The sequence below is a fragment of the Microchirus variegatus genome (assembly GCF_963457635.1).
Source record: "Microchirus variegatus genome assembly, chromosome: 2".
Classification (NCBI taxonomy): domain Eukaryota; kingdom Metazoa; phylum Chordata; class Actinopteri; order Pleuronectiformes; family Soleidae; genus Microchirus; species Microchirus variegatus.
In genome coordinates this window covers 8,682,736-8,698,650 of record NC_139803.1, presented here as the reverse complement: position 1 = coordinate 8,698,650, position 15,915 = coordinate 8,682,736, and the positions used below count along the sequence as shown (strand labels likewise).

The 15,915-nt window shown below is 40.7% G+C and overlaps 2 protein-coding genes across 2 annotated transcripts in view; one reads left to right on the top strand and one right to left on the bottom strand.

Annotated features, from left to right (window-relative positions):
* Positions 1–4,094: 4,094 nt before the first annotated feature.
* On the bottom strand, positions 4,095–5,757 carry LOC310939184 (putative fibroblast growth factor 1; the record flags this gene model as incomplete). Its single annotated transcript, XM_083903863.1, has 3 exons — positions 4,095–4,280; positions 4,382–4,485; positions 5,583–5,757. The coding sequence occupies 3 exons, from the start codon at positions 5,755–5,757 to the stop codon at positions 4,095–4,097; spliced, it is 465 nt and encodes a 154-aa protein (XP_083759989.1).
* Positions 5,758–10,422: 4,665 nt separating this feature from the next.
* The window catches only part of LOC310944610 (rho GTPase-activating protein 26-like), a gene marked incomplete at its 5' end in the record, with an annotated part of 62,189 nt that continues 56,696 nt past the window's right edge, over positions 10,423–15,915 (top strand). Inside the window, one exon of the mRNA XM_083910413.1 lies at positions 10,423–10,576. Within this exon, the coding sequence (XP_083766539.1) occupies positions 10,423–10,576 (154 nt within the window). The remainder of the gene's footprint in view (positions 10,577–15,915) is intronic.

The following is a 15,915-nucleotide window of genomic DNA, read 5'->3' as shown; positions in this document are numbered from 1 at the left end:
GTCACAGAGACTCAGGAATAATGTTCATATAACAAACTGAACTCACCAACATAATTTGCATTAAAAAAATATTTTGCAGACTGCAAATCATGTTTATATTTTGAAATCATGTTTTGGCGCCGTCTACCAATCATTGCAGTCAGTAGAGTCTCAGCTGCCAAGCAACCACGGGTTGCCAGTTACGTCAGAAAACGAAACCTTAAAACTTTGGTATTTTGAATTTGAATGTAGTAACCGTTTTTGGTCACATTCTTACATATGGCACCTTTAAGATGGCTAAGATTAAAGTAAGGGTCTATGAAATGCAGTATGTCTATGATGCTTCCTCACTAAGATATGAAAACGAAAACGAAAACAAAGTGTGTGTGTGTGTGTGTGTGTGTGTGTGTGTGTGTGTGTGTGTGTGTGTGTGTGTGTGTGTGTGTGTGTGTGTGTGTGTGTGTGTGTGTGTGTCTGTGTGTGTGTGTGTGTGTGTGTGTGTGTGTGTCTGTGTGTGTGTCTGTGTGTCTGTGTGGAGGAGAAAGGTGAAGGTGTGTTTTCATGATGAGGAAACCAGAGCAGGATGAGATTGACAGAGCAACTGAGCTTTTCAGTGACACCTTTAACCCTCACAGTCCATATGTTAAACTGCTGTAAAATCTTACTTTTAAAGTAGAACCGTTTCATTCTTGTTGTATTTTAAAAAAAAGTGAGGATATATATTGTAACAGAGAGGGACACAAAAAGAAGAAGTTGTCAGTGTAAATAGGGCAAGTGGGAAATGATGAGGAGAAAGCAGAAAGACGGAGATGGAGGTTTAGAGGAGGCTGGAAACTGAGACGGACAGGAAGCGAGAGTGAAGACAGACAGAACCGAGGAAAGAGAGACGAGTAACAGATGATAGAATGTGTCCCAGTTCCAGGGTGTGTGCATGCTGATCTCTCTCTCAGTGTGTGTGTGTGTGTGTGTGTGTGTGTGTGTGTGTGTGTGTGTGTGTGTGTGTGTGTGTGTGTGTGTGTGTGTGTGTGTGTGTGTGTGTGTGTGTGTGTGTGTGTGTGTGTGTGTGTGTGTGTGTGTGTGTGTGTGTGTGTGTGTGTGTGTGTGTGTGTGTGTGTGTGTGTGTGTGTGTGTGTGTGTGTGTGTGTGTTATCTTGGCTGCTGTCAGGCTCGGGGACTCCCAGAGGAAGCTCGTCCTTGTTCAGTTTACAGTGAATGATTCCCTTCCTGCCCTGCACAGCCCTGCAGGCCAAGAGCCAGCCAGGCTGTGTGTTATATGTGTGTGTGTGTTCATATATGGACAGAAAGAGGGGGGGGGTTCTTGTTATGGAATAACATTTGTAGTTTTCAAGATTGGAAACATACAAGGGATTTGCTTTGGTGTTTTTGGTGCAAGAGAAGATTAAATAGGTCAAAATTCATCGTCCAATCAAATAAAACATGTACAATAAACAACGTAGAGAGGTTGAACCAATCTTTGCAGCCTTTGCCTCCCCAGAGTTAAATAAATAGCATCATATTAAAAGCAGATTATACAGTAGATTATAGGCAACGAGGCGGTTTATCAATACTGCACTGTAAAACACTTCATTACTTGAAGTCTTGCATAAAGCAGTAAAAAATGGTTTTGGCCCGAGAGTCTTTCTCTGTGGACTCTGTGCATGTTGTCGTCTGGTTTTTATTCCTGCTTCCTCCCACAGTCCATGCTCATGCAGATTAGGGTTAGGTTAATTAGAGACTCTCAAGTGTAGGTGAGTGTGAATGTCCAGGGTGTTGTCCTCTCGTCCAGCTTCCTTCCTTAAAGAAAAGGCAGACGAAGTGGATCGGTGGGTCAAAATAATGCTTTAAAAGTAGTATTTTTTTATTGGGAAAATGTGCAACAGTCGCTAAATTGAAGTATAAATACATAAAAATGCATGTATCTCTACTTTTTACTTTACATTTCCTCTAACTATCTTTGTTACGCACGACTACCAAATAGAATCAGAAAAAGAAGAGTTGATAATGATCTGTATAGAGCTTTACTAATCGGGATGAGCTGCTTTTAAGTGTATTGCTCAAGGACACATATAGACTATAGCAGAGCCAGAAATTGAACCCACAACCTTGAGAAACCACTGAGAAAATGTATTTTGATACTTAAGTGCAGTTAATGTCAGCTACAAGTACTTTTACTTAAGTCATATTATATTTCTGGTAAAATACTGGTATTTTATTTAAGTATAACATCGAAAAAACACTAATAATCCCACTGCAATATTCTCTGTCAGCTCTCGTTTTGAAATAGCACAATAATATGGAGCTTGTCAAAGCCATGAATCAGCTCTGCTCCTCCCAAATATCTTCGACCACGTACCAGAGTTTCTTCCAGGAACCTTTTTTTTCTTTGTTCCTGGCAGGACGGCCTCTGAAACAGCGTTTCAGGCCCTGTTCTGTTTCAGTCATTAAGACGTTAAGATGAAGCTTAGCTGAAGAATGCCATCGCTTCAAAAAAATATGGTAAAAATGCTCCGATCGGGGTGAGCAGAGTTCCTCCACTGCGTCGTCGTGTGCTGGAACCACGTGTGTCTCATCTGTAACTGGAGAGCAGAGATTATCCAGTGAAACTACAGGGGCCTAAAACCAAAATAAACCCTAAAAACTCACTATTATTATTGATTTAAAGTTGTTTTAAAGAAGTTTATTTGTCAGGTTTTACCTTTACATGAAGGTTGGCAGAGACGCCCCAGGTTTAATCTGTTTTATTTCTGCTTCCATATAATTCTTGTAATCTACATCCATCTCAGGGCCTTGTCTTAAAGAGGAACTCTGTATCAAGATGTAGTTTAAAACCTCCTTTTAATCTCTTTAATTTCTTCCCTTTTTTGCCATATTTTTAATCAATTTCAGCAGGTAACAATTACCGAGATTCAAATTGTGCCGTGACATTGCTTCCAATTGTGTCCGTATTCAGTTTCTAATCCCTGAGGCTCATTCTTTATTGTATTAAGATGAATAAAACCCAATATCATTGATTATTTGAAGATAAGATAAGATTTCCACATCTACGTAAGAAGATATTGACTATTAAGATTAGAAAAATTGAATAGACAAAACAGTAACCATGAATACAGACAGAATGGGCTTAATATTTACAGCCTAAACCAGGATTGCACATGAAACAATCATATTTATGATGTTAGTTCACATCATTTCATCGTTAAAGTGTTCGTTTTGATATGGAACGATGAATAATTTGCAATATAAATGTATTTATGATGAAAATAACATTAGAACTTGATGTTAAGTGGCGTCAGTCCAGTCCAGTGCAGTTTATTGTCCAGGTAGACAATTATTTTTCAACCTGTAGAGGTGAAAACTACAGGTTATGACAGCATTGATACTGAGGTAACTGCTCTATGCTGTTAAATGTTACTTTTCCTACTCTCCTTCACACGTGTGTCTCGTCTCTCAAACCTTATATAAGCTACAGATGGCCAAACATATGCTGTTGGAGGCCGTTTGTGTGGTTTGGGTTTTTACTTCTGATTTATTTTGACTGGGATTTGCGGTGGGGCCTAAATCCTGCAGTGATAATAAACTAAAGTGACTTTGTTTTAGTGTCAGCTATCACAGTGGAAACCCAACCTGAGGCAATGCTGCCATCTGGTGGCCAAATATTGTCCATACATGGACTTTAACATTATTATTTAGACGAAGAAGAAGAATCACAAGCACACAAAAAACTTTACATTTATTTGTTAATTTAAAAATTATTTAAAACAATGTGTTAAATATGTATCACGCTGTACATTATGAAAAAATAGTAATTACAATGTGAGGCAAAAATCATATATATACAACATATATATATATATACAATTATTTAATTTAACAACATGAGTGCTGCAGTTTTTGTATTAAGTCTTATGTTAACTGTGATGTTAAACATAAAATACACGTTAATATAAGTAATTATCAAGATGCCACATACTGTACATTGGGTGTATTATTTGGCATTAATCATTGTGGACATTAGTTTATATATCTCTTATATACAGCACATAATCCTGTTTACATGAGCTCATGTTTCCTCAATAACATGCTAATACTGTAAGGTTAAAAATCCATGTTTGTTTTTACATGTCGCCCGCCGGCCTCGGCAGGAAGAAGATGGCCTTCTGACCCTGGCTGGTGTCTGGACCCGCTTTGGGTCGGCCGTTCCTCTTCAGTGCGACATGCCAGCTGTACTTCTGAGAGCGATAGGTGTTATAGTGGTTCTCTTCGTATCGCTCCAGGAAGAAACACTCGTCGCTCAGCGCTTGCTGCGACGAGAGAAACGTGAAATGTGCGAGAGAGAGAAAGACCACATTTGTATTATTGCTAAAGTCTGCAAAATATTCCTGTAAAAGGAAAATATACTCACTGATCCATACAGGTGTCCATGTTTGTTCATGGCAAGATGGCGTCCTGTCTTCTCACCCTTAATGACAACCACGCCGACACTGACGGCCTTAAGCCTGAGGATTTCTGTAACGCAGGAATATAACACAGTTCAACATGTTTTTGTTTTTTTTTGTAATTTGTTGCCTTTTCAAGGATAAAGTGAGGCTTTAACATAGTCATTCATATTGGAATAACTTAAGGAATATAGGCCTTGTCATCCTGTCATCTTCAGGATGTCATCTTCACCCTTAGGTTGGTGCACCCACTGTAAATTGCCATGGGAATAATACACAACTCCTTATATGGACATCCTGGGGGTGTGTGTTTATAGGTCACATATATAGGCTTTAAAAAATGTGGATGTTTTTAATCTTCTTATGTGTTAAAGGTGCCATATGTAAGAATGTGGCCAAAAACAGTTACTACATTCAAATTCAAAACACTGAGGTGTTTTAGGTTTCGTTTTCTGACGTAACTGGCAACCCGTGGTTGCTCGGCAGCTGAGACTCTACTGACTGCAATGATTGGTAGACGGCGGTAGGTGGCGCCACATGCCAAAACATGATTTGCAGTCTGCAAATTATTTTTTTTAATGCAAATATTTTGGCTGTACTTTTGTTGTTGGTGAGTTCAGTTTGTTATATGAACGTTATTCCTGAGTCTCTGTGACATATTAGGAGGATTTTATGGCCAGTTGCTTTAGATTTATTACATAATGCACCTTTTAGTCTAAGTTATGATTCAATTTATATTGCATATTTTTGATTAGGAGCGAAACTTGTGCAGAAGTCGCACAAATAGACTTAATTTCATCTTAATTTCACACATTTTAGCATGGTTTTTAAAAAATTTAATACTTTATGCTGAGGTGTGTTTATATAAAATGATTGTCTATAGGTCGTAGACACTCTTGCACTCTTAGAGCTTCTGTAAATATGTTTCAATATACAGTAGTATTGGAAAAAATCAGCCTAAATGCTCTGTGTTCTCAGAAATATTGTCCCTGTCGTCTAAATGTGTACACAAGATAAAACTTACACTGAGTATCTTTGCCAGAACTGCTTCAGAAGACTAATTTACCCCCATGTTTACTTTTATTTCTTCTACCATTTATCATGAAAGAATGCTTAGAATACACAGACTTTTGCATTCAGGATTTGTCTTAAGCATCATCTTCTCACCATAAGGATCGTCCTCCTGCCTCCCACCACTCACACTTCCGTCTGCAGAAATCCTCAGGTGGTATCCTCCGTTCTGGCTGTAGAGCCTGGTCAGCGTCCGATGCTCCTGTCTGGCCACATCCAGAGACGACGCCGGTCCAAACTGCAGCACTGTGACTCCGTCTCCCTCCGTCATTGTTCAGCTGCTCTGTTTTATTACAGAGACACAGTTACTCTGTCACTGATTTTGTCCATCTACATTTGTTAAAACACCCCCCTCTTTATATACAGAGTGCAGAATCCACTTCCACAGAATCAGATGTGGATGGAGGCCAGATGGGGCCGACACATGTCTGAACTTGTTTTGGGTTTTTTTGCGGATGAACATCACAGCAGATTGCGAAAGCCATTTCCAGATGACGGTGTTTAACTTTCACCTTGAATTGCTTGCAAGCTCAGGGGGCAACGGAGTGCAACCACGGCGGAACCAGGAGGAAACGTTTCTGTGATCTTTTTCACTCTTACCCTGGATGTCTCTAGAAATAGAGAGTGAGAGAGAGAGGGATAGACGGAGCAGTGCAAAGCCGCAGGAGGAATGTGAGGCCTTCCACTCACGGCCTGTTTTCCTGAGACTGGGACTTGGATGATGATGATGAACGCTGTATTACGGGACGTGGAAGTTATTTACGCAGCAGAGACCTTCGGACAGATGCACTGTTAGGATGACATCACATGCGTGGGAGGAGATGTTTAGGAGGAGGCAGAGGAGGGATGAGGGGTGGGAGGGGGTAACCAAAGGTCAGAACCAAAGGTCAGAATGTTCAGCATGGATTAAACTTGTTGTGGATCATAATAATCAAAGAAAATACCTAAACAGAGGCTTGTTAAAGTTCCTGTATGTGACATTTAAAGGTGCCATATTTTGGAATGTGGCCAAAAACAGTTACTACATTCAAATTCAAAATACTGAGGTCTTTTGGGTTTCATTTTCTGACTTAACTGGCAACCCGTGGTAGCTCGGCAGCTGAGACTCTACTGGCTGCAATGATTGGTAGACGGCGGTAGGTGGCGCCACATGTCAAAACATGATTTCAAAACATAAACATGATTTGCAGTCTGCAAAATATTTTTTTAATGCAAATATTTTGTCTGTACTGTTGTTGTTGTTGGTGAGTTCAGTTTGTTATATGAACATTATTCCTGAGTCTCTGTGACATATTAGGAGGATTTTATGGCCAGTTGCTTTAGATTTATTACAAAATGCATCTTTAAGATGGTATAATGTAGAATATACCATCTTAAATGTGGTAATATAGAAGAGGAATAAATATGATCATATAATTGCTTTATGATTAAAACCCTTAAAGCAAGGGCCTTGTTTAAAGGAAGGACCTTTATTTAACTGGGAAAATCTCATTGAGATTAAGAACCTCTTTTCAGGGGAGTCCTGGCAAGCACATTATGAAAAATCCAGTCTTCTTGCAACATATTCCATGCATAAGGTGCACAAAGGCACTTTTACGGATCAGTATCTTGCACCGCAGGTATTTGAACAGACAATTTTAGACAGAGCAGGAAGATTCCTCTACAAAACAAAGACAGAAGCATCCTTTCTGATCTGCGAAGGCCACAGTCGAACCCCGATGAGTGAAGAAGTCCTCCCTTTTGTTATAATCTTCCGTCTCACCATTTAGTTCTCACTAGTTCTTACACATTCTTGGACAATAACCGTGAATAAAGACACACGCACACAGAAAATCAGTATCAACATGCATCTGCATCATCTTCCAGTGAATCAGCTCAACATGTCTAATCTAATTCTTTATAGAACTGTGTCACAACAACTGTCTTGAATCATGAATCTTGTATCACTTACCTGTGAGAAAGTCAGCGGTATACAGCATGTCCTGTCCTCCTCGTCTCCTCTCTTTAACTGGGCTCCATGTGTGAACCGGAGGAGGAGGAGGAGGAGGAGGAGGATGGACTCTTCAGGATCAGAGAAAAGCACCGTATGCCTATACTTGTAGAGAGTCAGAGAAGCCGTTTTCTAACAGGCCGACGTCAAGACCAGAATTACTGCACGAGGAGACGGAGTGACGCAAGTGTCCACGCCATGGGATCCAACCAGGGCCTGGAAATGTCTGAGTGTCTGAGTCCTGATACATTTCTTACACCGGTGTCCTCCTGGAGACACTGAAGAGAAACACAATACAAACACTAAGAACAGACACACACAGAGTGCAGCAGCTGCAACCCAAAGCCAGGTTTCTGCAAAGATAAAAAGTGTTTATCTTTAAAACTGTAACCATGTCTCCTCCTCTTCTTCTTCTTCTTCTTCTTCTGTATGATCTGTAAACATAGATGGCCTTGTAAATATGATAACCAAGCATTAAAAATACACGCTGTGGAATGCAGAACAATATCGGTGTCTGTTTTCGCTCACTTTCGCCATGTGTGCTCTCGCACTCGCACTAAGACAACAAGCGAAAGTGTAGGGTGCAATACATGCTGGTCCACTTTATCTCTAACTCATTGTATGGTTTGTCATTGATGGCACACATGCACTTAAAAAAAAAAGTTTTACAATCATTTACAGACATGAGACTGAGAAACAGAGAGTCTGTTGTTGACCTACTTTTTCCTCATGTGCAGCATTGAGCCTCTCAGGGTGTAAAATACTTCTCACTATATAATATAATAATACATGTTATACCTCAAAGACACTTTACAGTGAACACATCACACAGTAACACAAAGCTCCCACTGCCCTGACCTTATATATCACCTCTTTGTCATCCGTCGTCTCTTTCACTCACACGGTAAAATGGAAACATGCATTGGGTTATATTTAGCTGTCAAGCTCGTAATTACATTACGGTTATTTTGAGCAGGAAGTTTTCTCCGGGACGAGCTTTAATGCAATGGATGACATTAGAGAAGAGGAGGGAAATGTGATTAAGAGCATCTCGGTAAGCATACTGTCTCCTAGCACAGATTATTATCGTCTTTAAATAGATACAGTGGAACTAATGAGAATGGATGTTCCTGCGTCTCTCAGTGAAGGTGGAGGTCTGTGTCCAAACACTATTAAGTAAAGACCAGACAGAGACTGTTTTCCATCAAATGTCAGCCACATTATTACATGAACTTGATGTATATGTTGTGTTCTTCTTTAAAAAGAGAATAATCACTGGACTATGATTTGATTTTAGTCTTTAAATCGGTTGTTTCCAGTTCCTCTGACTAACTTCTCGCTTCTTAAACTGTATACATCTATACCACTATCTTTGTGCATCCACTGTTCTATGACAGATGGAGAAATGAGCGAAATGAGTGTGTGCTCTCCCCTCTTTGGCAGAGGAAGTAGCATATCTATATCTGAGCTGCTTTCACACCTCAACCACAAACACAAACTGTGCTGTACTGTTTAAGAAAAAAAAAAAACCAAGGGCCTATGCACAACAAGTGCAACTTGAATGTATACATTTTACTTTCAAATATCTCTAAGAATTATGTGAAAAAGTATAGAGCAGTAAATATAATTGAGTTTCTCACTAAAACACTGAAATTAAGGCGACATAAGATTTATAGATTATAGTTTTAAGTTATTATTAATCGTTTCCTATTTCCTTGCAGTTCCAGTGAGTAAAAGTCAAGTGTAATGCAGCGCCATGTCAACAGAGGGCGCCAGAGAAAGACTCCCCGCTCTGCCTGATGTGACGTCAGCGTCTCCTCCCACAAACCAAGCTCCGGACCCCCGGCATGCGAAGATTGTCTGCGCACAGCAAGAGGTAACACTCCACATACACAAACTTACACTTAAACTGAGTAAGACTTTCTTGCGACGTGTCCAAATAACTCATAGAATCACGATACAGTACATGTCCTCTTAGTTATTTTAGGACAGTAACAGCTGGGAAACATTAATTCATTAGATTAATTAATTCATACTCCACGGGTGAAGGAAATTTTATTTGTGTGAAAAGCATTTATAAATACAAACATATTTCGTGCTCTTCTACATTTATATTCTTATGTATGTAGCCTATACGACATTTCGTGTGTATTAAACTTTAAAATCATAATCTAGTTTATCTATTTTTGACTTTATGATAAAGAATGAAAAAGTCGCCCCCCTCATTGTTTTTACGGTTTTTTATCTTGGTGCCGGGACTGAAAAACCTAGTGAACCATCTCTTTTTCATCCACATCTTTGATCGAGAGCAGCTAGCTCCCCCCCCACACACGCGCGCCCGTAACGGTCCTCGCCTCTGATTGGCTGAGCGAGCTGTCCGTCAGGGGATGATCCGTGTCGGAGTCGTTGATTACGGCAACGCAGACCTGGTGTGAGCGCGGGGCAACGAGCAGCAGCACCGTGTGTTTAAAAACCGCCTCGGGCAGACGCTGCATTTACGAGGCTGCTGTTTTGCTTTTATTTGCGGACTCGCATCCTCCCTCGCTCCCGCTCTCCCTCCCTCCTCGTCCCCCCCTGACCGAGAATGACTGAGTCGGGTCCAGAATGACATGGTGGAGAGGACAGCAGCACCGGTTTAACCTGAGCAAGTGGACACTACTACTTCTTCTTAGAGCAAACATGCTCTGACTTTTATTTTATTTCATTTTTTTTTATCCCCTTTGGACTGCTGCTGCTGCCACCCTGATTCTGTTACTGTCCAGGTGTAAAGTAACTGAGGGTAATGTAGAGAGTAGTTTGTGTTGCATTCATCTCTGCTCTGTTGTTTACATGCTGTGACCCGGGTCCCCCCCCGTCATTATCCAGGAGCTGCAGCAGCAATAACAGTAGAACCAGGGTTTCCTCCATCCTGCATCACATTTTCCTGGTCTTGTTGAGAAGAAGAAGATGGGACTACCTGCCCTGGAGTTCAGTGACTGCTACCTGGACAGTCCACAGTTCAGGGAGAGGCTCAAGTCCCACGAGCTGGAGCTGGACAAGACCAACAAGTTCATCAAGGAGCTGATTAAAGATGGAAAAGCTCTCATCCAGGCTTTAAAAGGTGTGTACTGCAACTGACAGTTCATTCACTTCATTGCTGACAAAGGGAGTGACACGCTTATTGACATAAAGAACATCAATGGGCAAGGTGTGTTAAAGGTCCAGTATGCAAGATTTAGGGTGCGTTCACAGCAGCGCTTCTTAATCGAACCCTAGTTTGTTTGCTTGGAAAGTTTGGTTCATTTGGGGAGGTTGTGAATGTGCAAGCGAATTGTTGTTCGCCTCAGAACATAGGTCACTTCAAGTGTACCGAATGCAGGAAGTGGACTACAACGCAGGGCATTGTGGGTACAACACAACCAAAACGTATGCATGTGTAGAACGTTAGCGTTATCGCAAGTATTGATGCAGCCCCATATTTTGCTCTTAACTTGGCGGAAACCAACAGATGTGAGCGAGTTTTCTTGTTCATTTGTTTGTCTTGTTGTCTCCTTCAGTCAGTCTTGATGCAGCGCCCCCTCAGGTGAGGAGGGGAATATGTTTTCACACTTACTAAAGTGTGAAAGCAAACTGTCCTCCGGCTTAAGTCGTAGACCTGCAAGATAGTTTGTCTGTTTTTGGCTGCTGTAGAAAAACACCATGAAAGCATGACCCTTGACCCCTCTATAGTACATATATAAAGCTTAAGCTGAATTGAATGAAATAAGCAGTCAAAAACTGCATATTTCCACATTTGCGGTAAGAGAACAGGCCTCTGTGTGTAGTTTGGTTTTTATCCTCCTCATACCCTGATACTGTTGACACCGTATCGTGTTTTAGTAGCTGCTGTATTATTTACACCGCTCGTATATCCCGATAGAACAAACCCTGGAAAGTTCTGAGCGGAGCGGCCTGCCAGTTCACCTGAACTTTCCATCCTTTTAAAATAAAACAATCCGGCTCAGTCCTGTCTGCGCCCACAGAGCTCTGTCAGCTGATGTCGAGCTATAAAGATAAGTCTTCTTTTGTCTATTGGTCCAATCTGGAAATCAAAATGGTGCGAGCATTTCACCGCAGTCAGGATGGAAATAAAGCGTAAAGTCATTTGCTCATTCTATTGGCTTTTTCTGGTGCATGAGATGAATCAACCTATCTATGCAGCTGTGTCACACCTTGACCTGTTCTGCTTTTCTCTTTTGAGTCGCTAAGATCATGTGAGAGTGTGTCCTGAGACGACTGTTGCAAGTTACTCATTCTTGTAAGAGTTGTAACAGTTTCATGGTACCACGGAATGACAAAACCTTTACAATCGCACTGTGCCATACCCAGAACGTACACACAAAAGCCTATTATACTTACATCTGTTTTCTCTGGAGTGAAGACCCGTATTATGGTTTGGTGATACAGTGTCGTGAAACAAACAAGACAGACAGACAGCAGCAACAGTGTTAAAGCAGCAGCAGCAGTGTCTGTGCCTTTCTATGCCCTGGTTATCATATAATAGGCAGTTGTCATGCTGTAAAACAATGAGCAACAGTGCTGTGTGGCAATACTTCTGCAATTACAGGATATTTACACCGATGCGAGAAAGTCTGTTGATTTCTCAGACATTGAATTTCAAAATAGGGACGCACGATATCGGTCTCGGCAGATTTAAACATTCCAAGATGCCTTCTTGACTTCGATGCTAGTGACTCGTACAGCTGTTTTGCTATTTAAGGCATTTTATATCCACATCTGCTGCAAAATATGTATGAAAAATATCTTGATTTCACAAGAGAAATTACTTCTGCAGTTACATCAGTGTTGGATATCGACAAAAAGTCCACTACCGGGCATCCCTACTTCAAACTAAATAAGATTATGGTAAAAATGTATAAGAATTAAGCTGCAAAAAGGCTCAGACCCAAATTACCAACACTATATTATGGTGTTCTGTCAATACGTTGTCGCATTTAATGATGCACATAAATACATTTCTTGCACTAGATTGCATTTCCGATACATTTTTGTTTATGTTTTAATTCCTCGTTCACTGTGAAGCCTTTGCCATTGCTTCTTTTAAAGAAAATACGATATTAAATAACATAAATTGTAAAAGCAAAGTAGGTTTGTATGATTGCAAAATATAGTAAAGAGATATAACCAGTGGATAATATTAGTAAACTTATTGCATCTAACTGCAACAGTGCTTTTTTTTCTCTTTTTGTGGCACTTTCTGTGATAGAAAAGTTGCAGAATGTGGCAGATGCATGCACACACTAGATGCACATATACGCACACACAGAAACATGTACTGTATGTGAGTCAGATGTCGTGTAAGGGCATCTCAAAGCTGTTTATTACAAAGCGTGTAGACATGTTTTTATTCCTCTGCTCCGCCTCCTAACATGACACGGCTCAATCAGCCAAACGAGCCTTAATTACAAGCTGTGCATTCACTGGTGCTGCTGTGAGGAGGGGAATGACACGCCGTGTTTAGACACTTAATACGACAATGAGGCACAATGTTTTCAGCTGAGAGTGTGAGAGTGTTTTTGTACACAGTGTGTTCCTGAATGTGGTTTACAAAAATGTTCGTTTTTATTGGATTATATGAATAGATAATATTTTGTATCCTACTATACTTTGTTGGTTTAAATACTACTAGATGTTTTTTCAAGCATGCCAAAGAATATTACTGGGGTTAAACATTGGATATTCTCTTGTTGGCTTGAATACAGAAGAATACTTCAGTTATAAAGCAATGTTAATACCTATAAGTATGTATGCAAGCAATGCCTGTTACTAGTTTGAAGTCCTAGGACTTGTCAATGACGTTATCGTCTGTTGTTATGTCTTAGTCTGACAATCATCTCACTGCACCATCAAGAAATAATAATTGCAGCATTGTCGTGCGCAGATGTGCACATCATGACATCATGTGGTCATGCAGATAATTTTAAATTTTCCCCTTACCATTAAAATTTAGTTTAAGTGTCTTGGAACATAAAATATGAGAGAACGCAGCTCAGGACGCAGCTGGTTAATTAAATTAGAGGTCGCTGTGTGAATATCGATGCTGTTCTTAAACAAGCTTATACGTTTATATCCACCGCGTCAAATTTGCACCAGGACATTAGGCTGGACATTCTTGCTCCTTAAGAAATGTGAAGAAACCAGTTCAATATTTTTTTAACCCTTTTAATAGACAGAAAAATACCAAATAATAATGGCTAACAAATTGAATTATTGCCCAGGCAAAGGACTTAAAGTTATTCATTAAGTCAAATATTGCAAATTATACAGGGATTTATGTAATCCGGTAAATCTCAGGAGTACTTAATTCACATTTTATCCTATTTTCACTGAGGGCCGGGTCATAATTACAGCGTTGCTCCTCCACGGAGACACTTTGTATTTCTGCATGTGCGTACAAGTCAATGGTTTCATACTCCATTTCATATTCCATTACATTAGGGGCAATTTCTAAACCAGGAGTTCACCCTTGTTTTTATTATTTCCTCGTATTCTTTAAGTGCTGACTTGAACACGTCTGGGGGAACTTCCCTTATCATCATCATCATCATCATCTTTGTTGTCTCTTTTGACTAAAACAGGAGTGTGACACCATATTGGGCTGGAAAGTGTTTGTGTTTGTGCATGTTTACCAAACAGAATCCAACAACGCGGTCAGGGATTCTTCTGCATGTGTCATATAGGCGGAAATAGGCGGAGGGCGAATTTTATGTACGTAAAAAGTATAACCTGGACCTTATGGGACAGAATGCATGCATGTAATAAGCTACGATGTGGAAGGTCTTAGCCGCAAGGTGACTTGAAGTTAAAAAAATACTTTCTTTTTGTATATCTCAGGCTTTAGAATGACGCTTGTCTCTGTTTGTATCAGTCAAAAATCAACCATTTTAGCTCTACATACATAGACAGATTGGATTTAACCAATAAAACAGCACCTGTAGATGTTTTGTGTCAACAGTCAATGGCTTAACTTTTTTGGCTTAACTAAGCACGAGATAAAAATGAGACCGTCAAACTGAAAAGGTCCGTCTGGCCTAAAAAGTACAGTTAAAAAAGGCTTGACCCTCAAATCAAACGCATTGTTCAGGCATGTGTGCTGCTTCATTGTGTGCAGCAGAAGCCTGTTACTGGTTAAAAACAGCCCTCCACCCATTATCACCGCTCTGATAATGGCTGTAGTTCGTTTTCTGACGCTAACACTGACTTCAAGTGCCCCCCTTTGCAGCCTCGTAAACAAACTGCGGGCTAACTGAGGGCTTGTGTGAAGTGGGAATTCCCTGTGACCGAACACGCACTGTCGCAATGCATCTCTCTCTGTCATCCTGTCTTTTCCCCTCTTTACCTTTTGTCCTTGTTTTTCAGTTGGCACCCACACCCTCTGTGTGTTGTTGGGGAGTCATAAGAAAGATAATAGGCAGTCATTCAGCGGCTCAACTGTCAACTCTGCTGATAGATGAGGGTCACACACACACGCACAGATGCACAATACACCATAACTAATTCTTCATTATGGCCGACGGCGGAAGAAGAGAGCCCTCTTTTTAAAGGTCCGGGGCAAAAGGAGAGTATGTGCTGCAGGGCAAAAGAAAGAGAAAAAGAGCGTTTATGTGTCTTGGAGAGTTGGAGGTTTTTTGTTGTCTTTGACAATTGTTGAAAAGCTGACATGGCCTTATTTTTTTCGACCGGCCACGAGGAGCGTGAAGCTAGAAAATGTAGGTTGGAGTAAGAGAAGAGAAGGAGGAGATGCTGGAAAACGGAGGCAAGAGCGTGGGGGCAGCGCAGGGTGTCACCATCTGAAGGCATTCCTCTGCATACATCACATGGGAACAAAGAGGAGAGCAGGGCGTGTGCATGTGCTTGTCTTAATACGTGCACAGCATTGTCTGCGACCTCCCAATATTTGTTTTCCATATTTTTAGTCATGAGAAGATGCTTGTATCTTTGTATTTGTACACATTGAGTGCATGCATAGATGCACCACTGCATTGGGGGTTGGGGTGTCTTCTTCTTCTTGCTGTGACGTAGTGTCAGGGAAAATTAGGGCACGACTCTGCCCAGCACTGGTGCTATTGTTGTTGTGTGTATATATATATAGACTGAACTAATGCCATTAAGAAGACTGCCATTTATCAATCTTTAACCTCTGCACTGAGGATGGTAAATATTTCAGCCTGGCTGCCTATTTAGTTACACCAATCACTCGTTTCTTATAGTTTGACATATTATTATTTCCTTTCCTTCTGTGCAAGTTCTGCTCTTGCGACGTTTCGTTCGTGCGTACGCGCCATGCCACATCTTGACGTCTCTCCATATATGTCTTTGCTGTGGTCTCGTGACTTGTGACAGGAGGACAGGTGGACATAGTCATTTCACGATAAAATGTGTTATAATCAGAGGAACTGA